The sequence below is a fragment of the Ixodes scapularis genome, unplaced genomic scaffold (genome assembly GCF_016920785.2).
Source record: "Ixodes scapularis isolate PalLabHiFi unplaced genomic scaffold, ASM1692078v2 PGA_scaffold9__187_contigs__length_104089568, whole genome shotgun sequence".
Lineage (NCBI taxonomy): Eukaryota > Metazoa > Arthropoda > Arachnida > Ixodida > Ixodidae > Ixodes > Ixodes scapularis.
The window spans coordinates 45,873,536-45,892,174 of NW_024609884.1; the positions used below are offsets into that span (position 1 = coordinate 45,873,536).

The 18,639-nt window shown below is 43.0% G+C and overlaps 2 protein-coding genes across 2 annotated transcripts; one reads left to right on the forward strand and one right to left on the reverse strand.

Annotated features, from left to right (window-relative positions):
• The first annotated feature begins 215 nt into the window (after positions 1 to 215).
• Positions 216 to 2,617, forward strand: LOC8043058 (MTRF1L release factor glutamine methyltransferase). The gene is given in 7 exon segments (XM_002415985.5): positions 216 to 459; positions 528 to 613; positions 715 to 922; positions 1,528 to 1,757; positions 2,354 to 2,440; positions 2,442 to 2,476; positions 2,479 to 2,617. Coding segments are annotated over 7 exon segments (912 nt in total). The 5' UTR covers positions 216 to 315; the 3' UTR covers positions 2,601 to 2,617.
• Positions 2,618 to 2,810: 193 nt separating this feature from the next.
• Positions 2,811 to 17,910, reverse strand: LOC8043057 (paraplegin). Its single transcript, XM_029988348.4, has 19 exons — positions 17,605 to 17,910; positions 17,396 to 17,495; positions 17,011 to 17,094; positions 16,758 to 16,921; positions 15,466 to 15,546; positions 11,774 to 12,007; positions 10,613 to 10,762; positions 9,748 to 9,892; positions 9,569 to 9,677; positions 9,380 to 9,444; positions 9,150 to 9,214; positions 8,117 to 8,279; positions 7,929 to 8,039; positions 7,359 to 7,474; positions 7,203 to 7,286; positions 6,927 to 6,999; positions 3,453 to 3,622; positions 3,247 to 3,324; positions 2,811 to 3,104 (listed from the first exon to the last, which is right to left on the reverse strand). The coding sequence occupies exons 1-19, from the start codon at positions 17,755 to 17,757 to the stop codon at positions 2,901 to 2,903; spliced, it is 2,349 nt and encodes a 782-aa protein (XP_029844208.1). The 5' UTR covers positions 17,758 to 17,910; the 3' UTR covers positions 2,811 to 2,900.
• Between the last annotated feature and the right edge of the window lie 729 nt (positions 17,911 to 18,639).

Genomic DNA, 18,639 nt, shown 5'->3' on the forward strand with positions numbered 1-18,639 from the left:
TACAGAACGTTTCTCTAGTTGTTTTGCCTTAATAAAAACACGCACATACATTTTGAACGTTCGCTAGATATATTACATTAAATATCACAGTAATTACAAATAAAAAATTGGATGAAAGTGTGCGCCGGTTAGAAACCTGAAGCGCCCCCTGCAGCTATTCTTGAGCTTCAGGTGTCGCGGCTGTTGCGGTGCCGCTAGTGTTTCCGTGCGGGGCGTTGATGTTGCCGTGGACATAGTCATGGTCATTCATTCATAGGCGTTGATCGGGTGCCGCGTGCTCGCATAAATCCGCATGTGCGTGTTTGGACAACGAAAATGAGGAAAACTGTAGTGTACTCACCGCGACGACTCCAGTACTGGCTGAGGGCCTTCCACGACGCCGGTATCGGCACGGACGAAGCAAGGGCCTCGCTGAATTGTATCCTCACAAGCGTGATGGGCAGAAGGAGTACCTTAGAGGTCCGTAGTACCGTGCCGTTAGCTTCATTCAAACGTTGACAGTTTTCCTGTTTTTCTTTCTTGTCAAGATGTACTCAAACCAAGCAGAGAGATCGCCTTTCTCCGCACTCCAGGTGAAACAAATAGATGAATATTGCGAAAAAAGAGCATCCAGGTTAGCTCTACAGTTTCTTAGCGCTAGTTACATGTCAGCTTGCGGAACGCTTGCATGGGGGGGTACAACTCGTTAGCCACTATTTGCTCTGTTCATTATAGGTTGCCGGTTCAGTACATTCTTGGAGAATGGGACTTCCACAACATTACTCTGAAGATGCAACCTCCGATCTTTATCCCGAGGCCAGAAACGGAGAACTTGGTTGACATTGTGCTGTCACATCTCAAACGAACCCCGAAGTCCTCTACGGTACTAGACATTGGATGCGGGACTGGTGCTATCTGCTTAGCGCTTGGAAATGCTGCTCAGGTGTGTGAGCAAGGTTGCAATTTTATTATTTGTCAGCATTGAAATGAGTGGGGCTGGAAGCTAGAGTTCCTATCTTTTGATAAAACCTTAAGTAAATGCATGTAGACATTATTTATTTATTTATTGAAATACTTTAAAGGTGTCTTCGAGGACATTATGCATAAAAGGGAAAAAACACATTTCGAAGGGGGGGAAAAAAATGACAACAGACAGTAGAATTGCCAAAGCAATAACAAAACAATCAGTCAAAGTAAAAACACAAATCAATAATCAATCGCATCCCTTAGAACATCCAAAATCACAAACAAAAACTGATTGAACATAAATCAGTCCCTAAATGACGACAAATAAGAGCCCGAAAACGTTTGGGATTAGATTCAGTGACGAGATTAGGGAGGCAATTCCACCAGATGACTTTTGGGGAAAAAAATAATATACTAGAAATGGGGTATGGCAGGTTCACCTTTGCACGAGTGGTTAAGGCGAGGCATAAAGATGGCTGGGTGAGGAGACTATGGCGGCAAGAAGGCACATAGAAAATGCAGTAGATTTGTCTTTACACAAACAAAAAAAAAACGGGATGCCCTTACTTTTTTCTTTTACAGATACATTGCACTGGGGTGGACAAGAATCCAAAAGCTGTGAAACTCTCAAAGGAAAATGCAACGAACTTGAACCTAGCCCATTGTGCGACATTTCACGAAGCCGAGATTAGCTCCCATGGGATAGATACTGCTTACTCACCCTTGCTGAACCAAGTCTATGACGTCATTGTCAGCAATCCACCATACATCAGTACGGAAGAGGCAAAGGATCTCGAACCAGAAGTATTAAGGTATTGCTTTAGTGTGTAAAAATACAAACTGGATTGCTACATAAATGGCATACACATGAAAAATGTGTATTCTCTTGTTTGATTTTACATTGCAGAAGCAAGCATAAATTGAACACATTAATACACAGAGACCATTTGTTGATAGCCTAAAAATAGATGGAACTGAAGGAAGGCTGTGACAATCTGTTGAGTTTCATTATAAACCAATAACACTATCGGCTGTCCCTCACATGTTCACCCTCATGTTGCGGACGACTGGAGAGTGCAACACAGCATAAACACACGATCGCCCATTTGTCCTATTTTTTCTCAGCTAAAAGGACATCTGTGAAATTACTAGTGTAAGAGAATGAGATTATGTGCAATCTCTACTTAGGCCACAAAACTTGGTGTCGGAAGGGCGCCATTGTCACGTGCATGCTGCGACGAGCGGTGTACGCCTGCATCTTCAAACAGATCTAGACTGGGCTTAATCTCCGCAAGTAGCGCAAGGAAATAAAAATTCCATCAATCCAGTCGTCAGTAAAAAGTAGAGACCCGATTACCCATATTTTATAATGGAAAATAAAGTGCTAACATCCCCTACATAATTGCAGGTACGAAGATCATGGAGCCCTCTTTGCAGGCCCCCGGGGCTTGGACATGGTGCAGAACATCTTGCGCTACTCAAGGACAAACCTCAGAGTTGGGGGGCATCTATTTCTGGAAGTGGGACTCTCTCATCCACCCCTCATCCGCAATATATTAAGAACTCCAGAGTACAACCAGCTGCTCAGGTTGCACGCAGTTCATTCCGATTTTACTTTGAGAGACCGGTTTGTTGAGATTGAACGGATCAAATAAATGTACTCGCAGTGGAACTAGAAGGGTGATTGTCCCACATGTCCTTAGTGTTTCTTTACTTAGCGCCGACGCTCGGTTTCACTATCAACCAAAAATCCGAGTGTCATTTCAGTTCATCGTTACATTCCTTTCTGCTCTTCTTACTGCTACATGTGAGCTGCTTCATAACAGCACTAACTAACATGCACAATAAATAAACAATGCAGGGCATTGAAATAAAACAACTTTATTACAACTACCATTCTGCAAAAGGCTTGGCAACTTGCTGCCACAGGCTTCTAGAAAGAACACACAAATCGTCTATATCTGCGAGCTCGGAGCTTTCAACATATTTTGTGCTTTTCCTGGACCTTCGGTCTCGGAGCTCTTGTTCTTTTTATCTGATGGGGTGGGACCTAAGTCTAGAACTTCAATCAGCTGTTTTTTGCCGTGGGGGGGTGGCCCAATGAGCTTCTCAATGTCGTCGTAGTTCAGAACCTCCCTCTTCAGCAGCTCCTGGGCAAGCTGAAATAAGTAGAAAATATTGGTACGAGCATGTATGAGTAGCAATTATAACTCTATGCTGCTGGTAGCGTGGCACTAGCTTACAAGGTAGTGTAACGCTATGGTGTTTTCTTGCACCTTTCTATGACAATCGAGCACTCACCAACGCAAGTTTTTGTTTGTTCTCCGTGAGGACTTTTTCTGTTGTCTTGTAGGCACTTGCCACGAGGATCCTTGTTTGCTATTAAAATAAACGTGCATTTGACTTATGGCACATAAAACACTCAAAGACCAAGTAAAAGATTAAAAAGAACTGCACTTTGCCCTCACGATGCCAGTAATTGCTGGTAGTACCACCGTTGCCCTCACCTCATCAATGGTGTTTGCAAGCCTCTTGCTGTAGGGCTTGCGGCCTACTACTCCTTTGCTGCTGTTTTCTTCGTCAGGGAAGGAAAGAGGCCCAAGTACCAGGTTCATGCCATACTGCCTGATCATGGCATAGGCCATCTTCCTCACTTTTTTCAGATCGTCCTCTGCACCTGAAGAGAGGAGACGATGGATGGATGGATGCTAATGGCTGTACACTTTATAACGGGTGGCAGCTTGCACCGCCTAGACTAGGAATTAAAAACCAAAAGCATGACTTCTCCCTTTGCCCTTCTAAGCTAATTTGCTCCCCTCTGTAATTTCTTAACTATCACCAGGCGGTGTGGAATATCACCAGGATGACCTTTGGGGGTTTCGGGCAAAACAACTAAAAACATCACCCTCTGCCACTCCCTCCCCATGAGGGAGTCGCCAATTTTCCTCTGCTCAAACCTAGTCTATGTTATCCCAGCACCGGGCCCAGTGGGGGACAGGGTTGAAACTTGGGGCCAAAGCCACGCGGGAGGGAGCCCCAATTTTCCTCTGTCCCACATGTCCCCAAGCTGTGTTAGTTGTATGTCGTTTGGTTCTCCCTAGACAATTTCCACCAGTATTCTCTTTATGGCACAACATTTTCCACAGTTGCCATCCATTTTTTTTTCTTCTGTTGCTAGTAGTGGGAATATATAGTGATCCCACATATTGCATTTAACATATAAACATTCCCTTTTAAAAAATATACTTTTTTTTTTCTTCTTTGAAATTGCAGTTTCTACCATTTTATGGGATGATATACAAGATGTTTCACTTGAAGACTAAAAATTATTTTTAAACCGAGGGCACTCGAAATAAAGAAATAGTTCGATCGGGGTGATAAATATTGCATAATTTTGACATTTATAGATCGTAAATCACTGTAACTACTTTTTGTATAATATGTATTCACTTATGTGAACCTTTTAGCTAATGTATTTTCTGTATATGAGTTGCTCTGATTTTTTTTTTCCCTGCATCTCTGTCACCATCTGCCACGCACTAGGGGCCTGAACCTCGTCAAGGCAACAAAGATTGTTTTTGTTTCTTGTCCGTTACTGACCGTGGCGGACGTCGGGGTATGTGTGTAAAGTGATAATTAGCAAAGTGGTTGTACCTAAAATCCACTAATTAACTTCCTAAATATTTGCCTTAGCTGGCACATTGCAATTGCAGATATGTTGCCCATCGTTCAAATATGCCACAGCTGTTGTTACAATTTAGACAACTAAATTATGGTCCATGCTACGTCCGAGCAAATTTAGGCTGTGAGGAGACAGATGTGGTTGTGTTGTCCCTGTTTTAATTGTTTATTCTTTCGTCATCCATGACTTAAACCAACACGCTCTTCTATCAAGAAGACAGATACCGAGACTAAGACAGCGATGCAAGTCCCACCTAAAAGGGACGCTACCCTTCGTAGTGGGCACAGGTCATTGCAAGCCAATGTGACAGCGGTGCATAATCGAAGAACCATGTATGTAGTCATCGAAAAGGTGCATCGCACTAGGGGTGCTCAGCTTTCGGTGCTTTATTTCTTCTTAGTTTCAATGCAGAGAATTCTCTAACAGCCCAACTTCGCCAATGAATGGCACAGCGCAACATGAGATCATGATGGCCCATCATCACTCCATCGTTGATCACATTTCAGAATGTATGAGATTGCATCCGAACTGGCTAATGTTTTTAATGCCTGAAGTTCTGATATTTTTTATTAACAAATGAAGAATGAATAGTTTCTCAGGATTTATTTATGTTTCTCTCTTGTGTCGACCTTAGTTTTGTATATCTACTGTCAGTGGTTTTCAATTCTAGCTTCAAACGTGAACGTATGTAGTGAGTTGGCATTGTTTTTCCTTCTGCAGATAAAGAAAATGGCACACCATTAAACTGTTTTGCCATCCTTGATCATCCCTTATCATGTTGCAGAACCACTGAACCATGATCATTTAGATGACATCTATAAACAAGCACGTAAAGACGAGAACCAAGCAGCTTTCGCTGCATGGTTCTAGTCTCCAGCAATGGCAAAAGGACCTCCTTTCAAAAAAAAAAAAAAAGGAAATACAGAAGGCTCACAATAATTCAAACTCTGATATTTCATACTTTGGGTTAATTCAAACAAATTTTTAAGTTTTGGTTGTCCTGCTATATTTGCAATGTACTTATAAGCTGCTTAAAGGGGCACTGACACCCCAAAGGTCGTATTCTTTTTATTGTCTAAAACGATGCAAGTTGCAGTCATAGACACGCAAAAAAAAACGCATCGCAAAAAAAATTTTCCCGCACGCGCGCGCGCCTTTTTATTTTTGGCGTTTGATTTTCCCGCCTCTTGCCTCCTCACTTCTTTTGATCAGTGACGTCAAAAATCGGGAAATTTAGAAGCTTTGTAGGTAACATCTCTATAACATTTAATAACGGCAATCCTAAAACATGTTTTTTAATGCAATTGCGAACGCCCTACGGCCCTTCTTTTTGAAATACCAAAAATCAGGAGTTTGTTGTTGTGCCGTCTCCTGGATTTGTATCCCCCCACGGAAAACAGGCAACACCGCTCAAAACCGGTACGCTGCCAACGCCGGCGCTCGCTACTTTCCTCCTTGCCTTGGGTCGCCATGGCAACAGCAGGGAGTCGTGAAGGAAAGTGGACTCTCAGTAGTCCGCAATATTTGACGTCAACGCACCGGCGTGGATCGCGCAGGAACTTCGAAATCGGCTTTTGGAAATTGTTTTTTTTTTACTTCACAAATACTGAATGCCCAAATTTCAGAGTTTGAGGGTAATGTCCCGGCATTGTTTTCAATTGTTTCGGATAATAAAAAAAAAAAATGATTTTGATGTGTCAGAGCCCCTTTAATTCTATGGCGTTTTTCGTGCAATTCATACTTTTTGTTCTCGAGTCCCGTTGAGTGCCACTGGTGCACTGCAGAGAAGCAACACCCACGGAGCTCGCTTCCGCGTTTGTTGCTTTTTCGTAGTGCACCGGTGCTCGGCAAGAAGTGCGCTCAACGGGGCTAATAGTCCACAATAGACAACTTATTTGTTGGATGAACAAACTTAATCTTGTTTTGAAGTGTCATGTGCTGTCCAAACAGACCACAATAGACAGCATATTTGAGAGATGAAATGTGAATAAACTTCACACACTTCACCAATGTTTCATGTGTGCAATATACCTGCTTATGATTAGTTGGCCTGTGCAGAGGAAATCATCAAATATATGCTTTGCATGTGCAGCCATTCATATAGCAAATCATAATTTTGTCTTGCATCATATCTATATAAATTTCTGATAATTCAGACAAAATTTGTGGCTTCCTGGAGAGTGAATTAATAAAATTCTACTGTATGTTTATTAAAAAAAAAATGCATGTGACTTCTCGGTGCAGCCGCTATGCGCTCTTGATTTCGCTGGAGTCGCGAATACTGTCACGTGTGACTCACCTGTGCTGACTCGGTTGAAAGTGAGTGATTCGGCCACCCGTCCTCCTAGTGCCATGCACATTTTCTGAAACAGCTGCAATAATGCAAGCAACCATTGGAATGAGACGCTCGGAAGCTATGCAAGTTACCCAAAAATGTTAAGGAAACCTTTTCATTCTGATGCTAACCAATCTGGTTATAATACCGTCAGTGCTCCATGCGAATCGTTTGGCTAAGCTTGGGCCACGAAATATGAAAATTCAAATTAAGAACAGCCGGACTAACTCATAGTCATACCTGGTCGTAGGAATAGAGTTTCTGATCAGTAGGTAAGTACTGGGAAAACCCCAAGGCATTTGATGTTCTTGGCACAATGGATACCTGCAAAAATAGTTTATGAGAAGCACTGATGACAGCAAAAGCTGATGAAGTGCGTGGTCCAGTGAGAAACACCTTCAAGAGAGCGTCGGTATGCTCCAGCAGCCATCCAACAAGAGCATGACCACACTCATGAAAAGCCACCACTTCTTTCTCGGTCAAGGACATCACTTGACTCCTCTTCTCCGTTCCTGTAGACGAGAAGCGAGGAAATGCTCATTCGCCGAGACCACTCGAAAAAATTTTGGATAAGGTCCAACAGGCCTCTTTTACTCTTTAAAATTGTGGTGCCTTCCTGGACGCGCTTTTCGTCGTCTGCAGCTCTACAGTTATGCCCGTGTCCCACTAGAGCGACAGGCAGAAACAAAAGACAGCGACAAGCCTCGAACCCATGCAGCATGCTCGCGGTGATACCTTTGGCAGGCGTTTAGTCGTTCGGTGCTCGTGAAGTAAGCACGAGCGATTGTAAGCCTGCCAAAGATACCCTCGCGTGCATGATGCTCGTGTTTGAGCATAGCCTCCTTTATTCTACAAAGCCTCTCAAATCGCGAAAGACTCTGGTTTGAGGCTTGTCGCTGTCGTTTGTTTCTGTCTGTCGCTCTAGTGGGACATGGGCATTAGGCTTCATTCCCCCGGTCCACTCACCTCCCACCACCCTCTCGACAGCGTACTCCAAGTTGCCTGCGGACACCGCCTTTTCTTTATTGCGAGCAGCATGCAGGGCTGCCTCGTTGCACACGTTCGCAATGTCAGCTCCTGAACGAGAAAATGCATGGACTGCATGTTTAAGAAACTAACTGTCAAAGGTACCCACGAACGGGATGTGATCTCACCGCTGAAGCCTGGGGTGAGCTGAGCCAGGCGCTTGGAGTAATGCGACGGAGGGTTGTCCAAATTGATAGCCTTCAGGTGCTGCTCAAAGATCTCCTTACGTTCCGCCAGAGTTGGCAGATCAATCAGAATATGACGGTCGAAGCGGCCAGGTCTTAGCAATGCCTAAATATGTGAAAGAGTGGGCAGGTTCAACTTACCAATATTATCTAATACATTTATGGTTCCTCGTTTGGGGCTAAAAGGCTAAAACCCAATTTCCCTCAATGTCTAAGCCCCAGAAATGTTATTTTCAAAATTGAATGAATCCAACATCTCCCCCAAAATGAGTCCCTCCATCACTTTTTATTTGAATTATCTGCAGCTGTGGCTGTAGTATGGGGACCCACAAGTCCTCTGGGATCCGCGAGAGGCCCGCTAGCATTATTCTAAATGAGCATACCGTAATATCCGGAGATGTACCACCCCCGAAAGCTAGCCCTCCCCTACTTTTGACACAATTCTGTATTTTTTTTAAAACACAGAAAGACTGCCCACTTGTAGTAATTGCACTGCCCAGGCCAATGGTTACCTCAGCGGAAACGAGGACACTTAGGCAGACAATAAATGCTGACTGGGCAGAACAGTCTTCTTTAGTTAATAGCCCCCGCCTCACCGCCGCCGCCGCCCCCCGGCTGCGATAACAAGTTTGAAAGATCACAGGACCTATGTGACAAAGTGATCGACATTTTGTTTGACAGTGATAGCGACTGCTAGTGTAAAGGTTTTGAGGGGTGACTGAACAAAGCGTAAACACACCTTCACATTCTTTTGTTACAAGATTTTTTTTTTTTTTCCAACTTTTATTTTGGTTATGTGCCGAACATTAGCCCACTCCATTTCCACCCAATTTTAGGTAGGCCAACTCCCAAAATATTATGATAAAAAAAAAAAAATTATTTGAGTTTTTGGTTTCGTCTAAGCCACCGAGTTGAATCAGTTGATTGGGAAAACAATAGGCACTTCAAACAAATATTCCGCAGTTGTGTTGCTCACCTTGTCTAAAACCTCAGATCGGTTTGTGGATGCCAAAAGAATAACACCTGCTGTGGTTGCCATTCCTGGGGGGGGGGGGGGGGGGGGGACAAATGGTAAAGATTAAGCATGAAGCATTCAACTATCATGCTGCACTCATGACCATCAATGGTTAGTTTGCACCAATGCCAGTTTTTAGGGTTCTATCATAAGTCTCAAATAATTTTGTGAATAAAGAGAATTAATATTACCATCCATTTCAACCAAAAGTTGATTGAGGGTCTGCTCCTCTTCCCCTGTTGATCCTTCAGCTCCACTAAGGAAAGCAAGAACAAATTAGTCAGCACCAGTGGCATAGCCAGGGGGGGTTCACTGGTAAGCACGTTTGGTCAGTGAACTCAATACTATATAGAAGCATGTGATGAAGTTTAGGTACTAACAGATTACTCCGCCTTCTCCCAATGGCATCGATTTCATCAATGTAAACGATGCAAGGTGAACGTTTTCTTGCCTCCTTGAAGAGATCACGTACTCGTGCTGCCCCAAGGCCTAGACAAAAAAGGTTTTGTTATGCATTCGTCATCTTTGTGCAAATAAAAAGGAATCAAAAGATACATGCCTCCAATCATTTCGATAAATTCCGATCCAGCCATTGCCAAAAATGGAACGCTGGCTTCAGTGGCAACTGCCTTGGCCAACATTGTTTTGCCACAGCCCGGAGGACCCAAAAGCAGTACACCCTTTGGAACCTTGGCACCTAGGCGCTGCATACAAAGAGGATGCTCTTTTTGGGCTGCACTTCCGCACACAAGAACTGGATCAATAAATGAATTAAAAGGCTAAACACAAGGCAGGGTAGGATTTTGTATATTAAGTGTGTGCATGAATATGTGTGGGAGGTGGAGGAATACGTCAGACATCAACATTTGTAGTTGCAAACATGCTTACATCGTACGGACACACTATATATGTACAGACTTCGCTTCCACCGATCTAGTGCAAAGCCTTGGGATACTCCTATTTTTTGTAGACTGAAGTAACTTTAGAACATTTTACTTTGATTTAGCGCTATTCAAGTTCCAATGTTTTGGGGACTTGCCTACCCATGCAAACCCCTGGTGGCCTCATGGCACTTGCCTGGCTTCTATTTTATCTCAAAATAAAATAGTGCAAAAGAGACAAGGACAAGAGAGTAGACAGAACTAGTGCCCGCCCTTCTACTCTCTTCCTTGTCTTTTTGTGCTATTTTATTAGGTACCTAAACAAGCACCAACTAGCCAAGCAATATATGTCACTACTTTATGTCAGATTGCGATTCTTAGGCTTCATGCTCAGTTCTAAGGACAAGGATCTAATTTTACTGAAATATTCTGTTTCAGTTAGGTGTAGGGGATAAATCTAGAAATAAAGCAATTCCATGAATAGAGCTTGACAGAACAACATTAATTAAGGTTCCTTTACGTCTGCACTCAATAAGAACTTACAGTGTAGCGTTCAGGCCTTTTCAGGTAGTCTATGAACTCCACAATTTCCTGCTTTGCCTCTTGCAATCCTGCGACATCTTTGAATCGAACGCCTTTTCCAGACCCCGTCAAAGGGTCGACGATCGTGAAACGGGCCCTGCTCATTTGAGACTGTAAAAGTCAGGACGAAAAAGGAAGGGAAGTATAAAACAAAGCATTGCACAACAAGCTCTATGTAGACCTTCAGAATATAATTGCAATTAACGGCACTCAATAAAATATGACTGGCAAGATTTCATCTGCTCACACTGCATGTGCAGAAACAACTCTGCAAGCACCATCATTATGAAAACCAGCCACTGACAAGAGAATGCTTTACCACTAACAAGAGGCTGGTACTAGTCAACTAGCGAGTAGCCAAGTACTGTTTCCATCACAGTTAATAATAGTTCAAAACCAGAGGGGCCCTCATTGTAGACCCCCAAAAAATGGTGGGCTATGTCATGGGAGTCGAAGAACTGTTTTATGTAATGTGTGTAAGCAAGGTTTTGAAGAGTCCCAAATTTCATGGTCCTTGCTACAGCACATCCAAGAAAAAGCACCTAGAAATAGGCTAAGGCATTAGGAAGTGCCATACCTAACCGGGATGGTTACAACACATTCTATTCGGAACTTGCTGTTCATTTATTCCAGGGGCATAAGCTGCAGTAGACCTTTCTAGCCACAAACCACTTAACTACAGAAAAAGTAACACAAGACGGGCAAGAGAGAACCAATATTCTCTCAAATTAACTTGTATCACAAAGTGCCACTACCTTGCCCGTCAGTTCAGCATGCTGTTTCTAATTGTCGTAAAACACATAGCAAGCACCCACCCAGAATTGTGGAAACAATTCCAAAAAAGTTAAAAGATGGGAACTTCTTCCACTCAAATTTATCCGCACCTCATCTACACAATCAAATTCTAAATTTGGGAAAATCAAACGGGAGTGTACAATAGGAATGTTAAGGTGGAGGTCTTGATTCTAATGCTCCAAATAAAACAGCAAAAAAAAAGGAAAACAAAAATGTAGGCACGACAAACGACAAGGTTTGAGAGTAATGAAGAAGGCAAGGCAGATACTGCAGATAACAGGGACATCGGGAAACGTCCTTAGTGTGCCTCGGCATGCCGGCACGTACAAAAAAATCCATCGCCTGCGGTGTCTTGATGGTACCGCTTCGGAACATGAGCAGAATCATGAGGGCCACTGCAATAAGTGACGCGAGCAAGAGCCAGGTGCTCTCCTGGTTTCGCTCGTAGACCAGTGGAACGCCGGCGTCCGCCTGAATGCCCAGGCTCTTCTCCGCCATTCGCAGCTTCTCCTCAAAGTGCTCCACGTCCACAATGTTCATGTGAAATGTCTTGTGCTCTGCCTGCATGGGCAAGTAAGAGGGGTAGGCTTCGCAAAAGACACTAGAAAAAGTGTGTTTTCTTTGTATTCTAAAAGACTACATAAGAAGGCACTTCTGCCAAAAAGAACCTGTGCCAGTTTTTTAAAATATTGTAGAAGTTTGTATGAATTCAGTCAAGTTGGCGTAAAACTTCGATAGAAAACAGCAGCAGCTTGAATTACGGTAAAAGTCTGTCCTGTTACAAAAAGACAAATGGCGACATCACTAGTACTGTCACATCACATGTTGTTCAACCCCGTGCTTCATGGCAAACACCGAGAACTAGAACTTACTAATGAACTCGGCATACAACGACTATGAAAATAAGGAAGTTACGGTTCCAAGTAAACAAAGTCAGAGTAAGGCCGCGTACCGTGTCTTGAAAAGTGCAATACGACAAATATGTCGTAGGTTGGAGGAATGCAGACATCAACTAACCTTTTGCCCATAAAATAGTGTCTTTTATAAATAAATATTCTTCACAGAGCACATCACAGTGTTAGTGAAACCGAAATTTGTGTTCGGCATGAAGGGAAAGAAACCCGGCACTCAGAGCGTTAAAAGGAATTCTGAAAGATCATAAAAAGTTTACTTATAGAAACAACTTTAATGCTTTATTGTTCAAACACTGAAGAAACAGTATAACTATTATGTCAGTCTCAAAAAAAAACTTTCAGCCTTCCATCAAAGTTACCCTTTATGTGCTAATATTTGGTTTGTTTTGACTAGCCCAGTAGCATAGCCAGGAATATTTCTCGTGGGGAGGAGGAGGAGGGGGCGGGGGGGGTTGAGGTGGCTAGAATGTCCAAAACTTGAGGTGTGGGGTGGGTGGCTGGAGGGGGAGACTGAAGCCCAATAAGCCCGTCCCCTGGCTACACCACTGCTATTATAGCCCTACTCGGCAGGAGATCCAACAGTCACATCCCTAGCGGTTCACTTCAGCAGTGGGGACAAGATAAATTACTTGATTGTTTCTGATGCAGCATTCGGCTCGTACTCGTGTTCAATCGGTACAGCACCGATTGAACACAAGACCCAGCTGAACGACAATGCAGCACTCATGTCTAATCTGTGCCCCGTGCTAGATCAAGGTAAACTATGTAAAGAAACCAGTGCACAGGCCTTATGCTGGGTAAATACAGAGTTGTAAAGAAAACAAGCTAACCAAAGCGCTCCCTAAAGTTCAATCTCCTTGCCAATAGGATGTAATCACACCCGTGATGCCAAGACTGCCACCCCCTCACATAAAAAATTTAAAGGGGTACATAAACAAAAATTGAAATATTCAGATTTCGTTTGGAAATGAGTCAAGCATGACGGATAATAACCGTAAATGATAATCGCGCATTTGTATTTTGAACGATTGGCCATATTTTTCGTTCCAAACGGTGCACTCGAGCAAGCGCTCGAAGAGAAGCGAACGGAGAGCGCGATGCGTCATGGGATATCCGGCGCAAACAAAAACAGAAAGAAAAGATTTCCCGCGTTCGTGAAGTAGCAAGGCAGGCGTAGTTATGAGCTTTGCCCTTGGTGGCGTTGTCAGCGTTGTGATGGTGTCAATAGCGTCAGCGCGTTACAACCGAGCCGCTCGAAGTGCCCGTAGTGTGACGAGCGTGTGGCTGGCCCAAGGAACACGTAGCTTCCACCACACTGTCAGCTTAGGGCTGAACGAGGTGGGGAAAGCAACTTTTGTTCGAGTTTTGAGCGACGGGCTAATCTTCTAGGGGGAGAATGGCTGTGTCCGGTTGCACGAACGAGGGTCCGAAAAAGAGGGGAGTCCTGCCTTTCTGTCTTCTTGGACCGTTTGGCACAATGCGCGACTTGTGAGTTGAGGAGGAAAGCTAAGAAGGAAAATGTTGAAATGCCAAAGAGCGGCGCTGCTCCGAAGAAATCTGCTACGTCACGACTACGTAGCAGATTCCACAATGTTGCTAGACTACCTCCCAAATAGGCTCCGCATGCATCCACCAGGTGCACATTGAAGATCGTTTATTTAGCTTTAAAATTAGTTTTCTTGTGCTTTTCAACGGAAGACTGGTGTTTTTGAGGTTAGGGTGCAACATGCAACACATTAAAGCCAGAAAATGAGCGCTGAAATTTCGTTTCCCTACCCCTTTAAGGGTCAATGGCACAAGACCTCCAAATGCTATTATATAGTAGATAAATATTTTCATTAAATTGATAAGCTTGAACAGTGTAGCCAAAGTTTATTACAATAACTTAGTTTGCACATTTTTGGGGTGAAAGTCGATAAAATAGAGGAGATGAATAGATCCAGGAATGATGTATTCGTCAACTCCCGGTCACATCAGGTGTTCCACAAGGTAGTGCAACTCGTCCCCCTCTATTTCTCGTATACATTATTGATCTTCTATCCAATATAACAACCACAATCGGGCTGTTTGCAGACGTCTGTGCAATACATCGTAAAAAAGCCAATGTGGATGACAGTCACACTTTACAAATTGATAGGGACAAAACCAGTAGATGGTGATTACAACTAAACATTAATATTAGCAAATGCAGGCAAATGAGTTACTAAAAAAAAAATGTGTTACTGACTCAATATGGGAACCCCTTGCTTCAACTGGAAGTTAAAACATTTTCCAAGTATTTAGGCATCTATTTTACGCACAATTTAACTTGGAATAAACATGCTGAAATACAAGAAAACTTTTTGGTTAAATGTGCACAGTTACGCACTCCAAGTTATGTGTCTGCTTGCCTATAAAACTATTATCCTTCCAAAACTGGAAGATGTAAACATAATCTGGAACTTATACCAAAATTATCTTAACAGTTTTGAAGTATTGTAAAATAGTGCCGCTTACTTCATCTGTGGTAACTACTATATCAAGTCAGTGTCATGAGTTTAAAAGAAAATATGGGTTTCTTCCCTTGACAGGCACAACACAAGATTGCTCGCTTACATTTCTTTCATCACATCTATTGCAGTCATTCAACTTTCAAATTGGCATACTGTAGGCCTCCAACTTATTGATAAAAAGAAAGTGGAGCATTTCATGTCCCATACTAATCTATCTTCCTGATCTCAGCTTGCTTTGTGTATCTGCAACTGGAATGCACACCCAGACCCTTTGGCAACGAGAAACAAGATGTGCAACTGTTTGAGAAAAAATGTGAAGACTTGTTTTAATTTGAAAATTGGCTTTTGCTTCTATGTTTTGTTACCTCACTATCTCTTTTCATGCTTTTACTTAACTTTGTAGAAAATCTCACTCACAAAATACATCTGCAAGGATGTCCTTGAGCTAAATAAATTAAAAACGGAACTGATGCACATGTTTCCTCCATCAAAGAATGAAATAATACCCAATCAACTTCCACCACTATAAATGTGTCGTGTTTTGGAAAATAAATTACCTGCATCAGTGCCGACAGTTTGAAGATATGTACCAGTGTATCAAACCAGTACTTGCCTTTCTTCCTTTGATAATTGCATTGTCATGCAAGTAGATGGTTACCAGGTCCAGTTCCGGTCGCACAATTACTTCTTCAACCTAGTTAGAAAAGGAAGTGTGCAGACCACTTATACTATGAGACCAGAACTATACAAGAACTTCCTAAACTTATTTACCAGGTCATTTGTGAACCAGATCAAGTTATGTGCCATTGACTGCATCTCAACTCTCCAACCATTGGGCATGCAATGATCAGATGTATGGTGTTGCTTCAGTGGCAATGGTGACCATAAATGAATCCAAGGGTCAGTGACACACCCCAATTATAATGATCTCGTATTCATTTTGATATATCCCAGAGTATACAGGAAACCAAGTGGGCATAAAAAAAGGAAAGAGAGCCATCCTGTTTCCAACTCTCTCATGCTACTCTTTTGTTCCACTTGGCCAACCTCCTCTGTCTTCCACAATTTGTCATGACATACCTGGTCATGTAAGGTGCTGCCCAGAAGCTTCCATTGATCTTAAATATTTTTTGCATACAGGTCCGACAAGCTTGCTTACACCATACACCCCTCAGATGGATGCATGATCTGCTGCAACCGAAGTTCCTCGCAAAAAAGACACAATGTCTATTAACCTAACCTCAGCGACATGCTCCTAACATAATCCATCTTATTTTGCATAATTTAAAACTCAATGGCTAGGCATGTTCTGTCCTGCAGTCAACCCTTGCCAACATGAGAAGAGTGGCTCGGTTACTCGCACTTGCACCACAATACATGAAAACGGTAAATACCGGACGTACGCGAGAAAACCAAACTCTTTTTTTCGCATCACAAAAATAAACTAGACATTGCGGAGAGCTCGAACTACATCAGAACGTAGCCCCAGCCATTCGAGCAAGACGCCAAAGTTTCAACACAAACCGTTATCTTAATCAAAAGTTATAAATGATTTTTTGAAATTTTTTCAATGGGAATATGGGGCCCATTTTTGCCCGTTTTCGGTTTCTGGTGCCACAGAGCTTTGTCGGCCGCCATTTTTCCATTGAAATTTTCAAAAAATTGCTTATAACTTTTGAATAACGGTTGGTGCTGAAACTTCGGCATCTTGCTCGAACGGCTGGGGCCACATTCTGACGGAGTTTGAGCTCTCGGTGATGTCTAATTTATTTTTACGGTGTGAAAAACAGAGTTTGGTTTTCTCGCAGACACTCAGTGTATGCTACATTTTGTCTGGACGACCAGTTTCAACAATGAGCATCCGTTCCAACCAAACGTTAAGAAAGGCAGCGCGGGCATTCTCACCTCCCCCTTTGCCAGCATGTGGTGATAAAACTCATTCCAAGATACATAACGCAAGACATCCGGCTGGTTGCTCGTGGGGAACAGGAGCGACATCAGGGTGATCACAATATAAGCTGTCATCATCCATATCGCTGCCTTGGCCAGCAGGGACACTTTGGACTCTTCTGCAAAGACGTTGGGATGCCTCCTAAGGATTTCCTCAAGTCCTGCCAGACCGGTCAAGGCAATCACTCCCAAACACTCTTGAGCTTACCGTCTTCTTTATCTTTGTCCTTGTTATTCCTGCCGTTCTGTTCTTGTCTGAGGGTAGAACTCGTGTGGAGGGCCCGAGCGTTCCCTGCAATGCACGACCCGTTTGCGTCATATCGCGGAATACCCTTGGAAATATATACACATGCTTTGCACTGACGTCACATCATCCATTTCGCACCACCACGGAAGAGAGGGAGAAGCTGCTTTTGTACGAATTTTGAGTGACGGATTAATCGTCTATAATATTCTAGAGGGAGAATAGCGACGTTAGTACACACAAAAGAGAGTCCCGGTCTCTTCTCTGGTGGTGGCCGGAGAGCTGATAGGATGATGTCAGGTGCAAAGCATGTAGAGAGACCCGAAAATTCGTTTCCTTCCTGTCTTACCAAACATAAACGGGAACGTCCCATCCTTCTTGTTCAACAGTCCAGAATTCCTCAAGAGGCTTTGGACTGCTCGTAGTTCAGAGCGAAACTGACCCACTAGCTGCAAGGGCAAATATGTGCATCTCACCGTCAATAAACATTCAGAGAAGCGCGAGGCAATATTTTCCTTTTTTCGTCGTAAATATCATTTTTGAAAACACAGCACGCACCTTCCTAGATATTTTCGCAGCTTGGTACTTGCACACTGGACGAGCCGGCGGTAATGCCTGCAAACTTCGAAATAAACGCGCATGAAAGCGTGAGAGGAGCTTATAATTTCGAGCTTGCAAAACAAGGGAACACAAATTTCTATGAATATTCATTGCGATAACAATCCCTAGGTCGTTTGGACATTAAGTGGCATAATTTAATCATCGAATTTAGAACCAAACAGCAAATATATTCGCAAATTCAACGTTACAACGTTCACGAGCGAACGTAAACACGGCTGTCACGTGGGGCTTAATATACTGCCATATTGCTACCGTTGCTTCGTGGCGGCGCGCTAGGCGCTAGTAGATAATGTTTTTGTTAATATTTTTTTTAAGGAGATTATACTTTTAAGTTAGCCCTCAATATTTTTGAAAATAAATAAGTTATTTTAAAATTTTTTTATATAAAAAATAAAATATATAGTGTTAAATTTAACGGCACTTCAAGTATAGAGTTTGTGGATGCGCTGCTTTGTGACAAACAAAATGTGGATTTTATTATTAAGATTCCAATGCTTTTTATATAATTTATTACTTAATTAACCTTGTAAATATTTTTTTTTATTTTAATTTTTGTGTGAGCTTTTTTTTTTTTACTTTTCTCAGTGGCTAGGTGACGCAAGCTACCAATGGCACGCTTTCATAGTAAACTTCACAGTCCTCACAACCAGTTAGTATCTGGTTAGTATGTATGATCTCTATGAGTTTTTGTTGGCGACTTTTCCGGCTTTTCCACTGGCTTTTTCCAGACCCCTAGCCCCTAGCCCCAGCGCAACTAGCGCAACAAGACCTGTGCGCCGGTCAGAAATGGCCGGCGGCGGGCGCGCCGGTGTTTGTACCTCTGGCGGCGGCGTGTTGACGGCGCGGGGATCAACGGATCGGCGGCGGCGTGGCGCAGAAGAGGGAGGACCGAAGACAACATAGATTTAATAAAGTCATTGGGTTTTAGAGACAGCGAAGGGAGAGTGGATTTCAAGACTGTAGAGATTACCA

What these genes read in the sequence shown, in the direction of transcription:
- LOC8043057 (XM_029988348.4), bottom strand. Translation starts at nt 17,757, where the DNA reads ATGAATATTCATAGAAATTTGTGTTCCCTTGTTTTGCAAGCTCGAAAT. An exon ending in GACGTTCCCGTTTATGTTTG is followed by an intron (nt 17,095 to 17,395) that starts GTAAGACAGGAA and finishes CGTGCATTGCAG; the next exon opens with GGAACGCTCGGGCCCTCCAC. An exon ending in AACTCTATTCCTACGACCAG is followed by an intron (nt 7,000 to 7,202) that starts GTATGACTATGA and finishes GCATTATTGCAG; the next exon opens with CTGTTTCAGAAAATGTGCAT.